Source organism: Penaeus monodon, chromosome 36, assembly GCF_015228065.2.
Source record: "Penaeus monodon isolate SGIC_2016 chromosome 36, NSTDA_Pmon_1, whole genome shotgun sequence".
NCBI classification, from domain to species: domain Eukaryota; kingdom Metazoa; phylum Arthropoda; class Malacostraca; order Decapoda; family Penaeidae; genus Penaeus; species Penaeus monodon.
In genome coordinates this window covers 31,298,053-31,300,552 of record NC_051421.1, presented here as the reverse complement: position 1 = coordinate 31,300,552, position 2,500 = coordinate 31,298,053, and the positions used below count along the sequence as shown (strand labels likewise).

The window sequence follows — 2,500 nt, the reverse complement described above, 5'->3', positions numbered from 1 at the left end:
TAGGCCTACACTGATTTCACCTCTAACCTCCATTTTCATATTTAATTATTTAAACAACTTCCTAGGTCATCCCACACACCTCTTGCACCCAGGGTTGACTATAGAGGAGATAACCTGGTGGGCAGATCCTCATATATGGCTGTCCTAAACTGTGCATGTAAAAGGCCTTATGCCACTCTCACAGTCTGACCAGTGGTTGGACATATGGTTCTGCCACCTGTACCAGATGATTCAGCACAAGGAACTGTTTTGTGTTAAAGGTTTCAAGACCAGACTACAAGGCACAGGATGGCATAGAGGTTTCACTTCCATAAAGTAAGACCAGCAGTATCAGGGCCCAGAAGTCGTGTAGCTTGATCCTTCTGCACAGGTACCAGCATCACTAAATACTTGTCGACCGAGTTCATATGAGGAGTACTACACTACACTATACAGACCTTCATTATTCTACCAAAAGATTCCATTTACTGCTTAATACCATAAAACAGATATTTCTCTCTTTAGTCTTTTCATTTATCTTTATTTTTCATTCATAATCCTCTTTTGCAAACTACATAACTTACAGAGAAATACCCCTTAATTACCTTTCCCATAATATTCTTCACACCAGCCCTCCTTGGAGAAATTCCAAGCCCTTCCTATTTTTATTTTCCTTCTGCAAAACAGATCACTTACCTTTCTTCCAACTGCCCATGTCCTCAATACTGGCCACAGAGGTTACCACAAACTGCCCAGGTCGGTATAAGTCTTGCAACGCGCTTACTTCTTCATCCTCTTGGCTCTCTCCCTCTGCCATCTGCAGGTGGAGTCAAGGATGGATTGGCAACTCATGAAGAGTTTGTATTGTCACATTTGAACTGAACTCTGGCTATTAAGTCAATTTAAGCCTACTGTTTAGCACACAAAGCCTTGCCCCCATGTAGCATGAAGCTCCATGCCAGCCAGAATTGAGTCTTGTAATGCCATTGCATCCTAGAGTATGCAATGGGTTAGATATCCAATTGGCTTTGATAGTAATAGTACTATTAATAATAGATGACTGACATACTGGCAATACTAAATATTTGTAGAGCTTTCACATATTACATACTTACTGAAAAAAACAATCCTTCAAAATTCCAGTCATACATTAGCAATTTATATCACTCATTCCCATACTCTCAAGTCACTCTACTAACACAATATTCAAACATTCTAATCCAAATACCAACCTTCTTCACAAGCTCTGTGTATGCTTTGCTGATCTTCGTGATGGGCACAGTGCCGGACAAACGGTGGGGGAGGCTGACCTTCAGCTCATAATCGTGCACTTCTTGTATACATCCCAAGATTACCTGACCTTCTACGATGTTCTGTGTAAATATTTCAGATTTTTTAGGATAAATAAACAACATTACATAAAAAAATATATATATACATAGCTATATATCTATATATCTTCCTTCCATAGAATCTTACAATCTCTTCTTCTTCTTGCACATGGAACAATACTCAAATATATTAAGTAATCATACACTAAAAAAAAAACGAACTGCCTTACATCATAGAGTAACGGTGTGTGTTGTACATCTGTTAATTTTTTGTGCTCTGCTTTAAGTTTCTTGAAGCCAAGTTCCCCCTTATTACCCTTGGCCTTTTTCTTCTTGACTTTGCTTTTCTCAACAAATGGTTTTACCTGTAATAAAAAATATACAAGATCAGAAACCTCAAGACATCTTTTTTTCTCGTAATTCTAGACTAGGAATTGTGTGACTTTTGTATGGCCTTTCCTCTTCGAAAAGTAATCTACATAACAATAGGCAAATGAAAATGCAAAAGTAGTAACATGAATAATTCACTTATTTGTTATATCATTTTACTTATAATTTATACCAAATATATCATGTGTCGACTAAAATACTTCAGCAAGAGGAATATAATCAACTTACCGAGAACAAATCTCGCTCTTTCCCCGGGATCACCATCTTGTGCTAATCTACGAATCTGTGGAGTAGAAATAAAAACATCATCCTTTATTAATCTCTTTTTCTTTAAAGTCTTTTTGAGTTGCACCTAAAAATATGAATGCCTAAGTAAAAGGGGGAAAAAAAATAAGAAGTTACTGTAAATAAAGGAAGTTATGTACAAATAAAAATATTTTTTGGAACAAGTGACCAAACATGTTTTTATCAAATTTTGCATTTGTTTAAACATTCATATACACCATAATCATTAATATCAAAACTCTTTGTCCCTAATTTACGGGAATATACACAACTATCTGTGGTCTTGCAAAGAAACTCACAGTACTGTTTAAGTACAAGACACTTTGAGATAATGAGGTTAGTTAACCTTTGCAGTATGGATGCACCAAGCAGGGACAACCTGATGTTATTCTTGTGGGGACAAAAATTTGCAGTTGTCGGTACAAAAATCAATCTGTAGACACAAATAATAATACCACAATAAGGGAAGAGATCAATGAAAGAACCGCCCACAGTCTAAGTTCACTCAGTTCCCC

General features: G+C 36.6%; 1 protein-coding gene across 1 annotated transcript in view; it reads right to left on the bottom strand.

The window, feature by feature from the left end:
- LOC119595457 (protein RRP5 homolog) overlaps nucleotides 1-1,996 on the bottom strand; it is an 11,157-nt gene extending 9,161 nt beyond the window's left edge. The window contains 4 exon segments of the mRNA XM_037944579.1: nucleotides 676-796; nucleotides 1,212-1,352; nucleotides 1,541-1,675; nucleotides 1,929-1,996. Of these exon segments, the coding sequence (XP_037800507.1) occupies nucleotides 676-796; nucleotides 1,212-1,352; nucleotides 1,541-1,675; nucleotides 1,929-1,964 (433 nt within the window). The 5' untranslated portion in view covers nucleotides 1,965-1,996.
- Nucleotides 1,997-2,500: the final 504 nt, after the last annotated feature.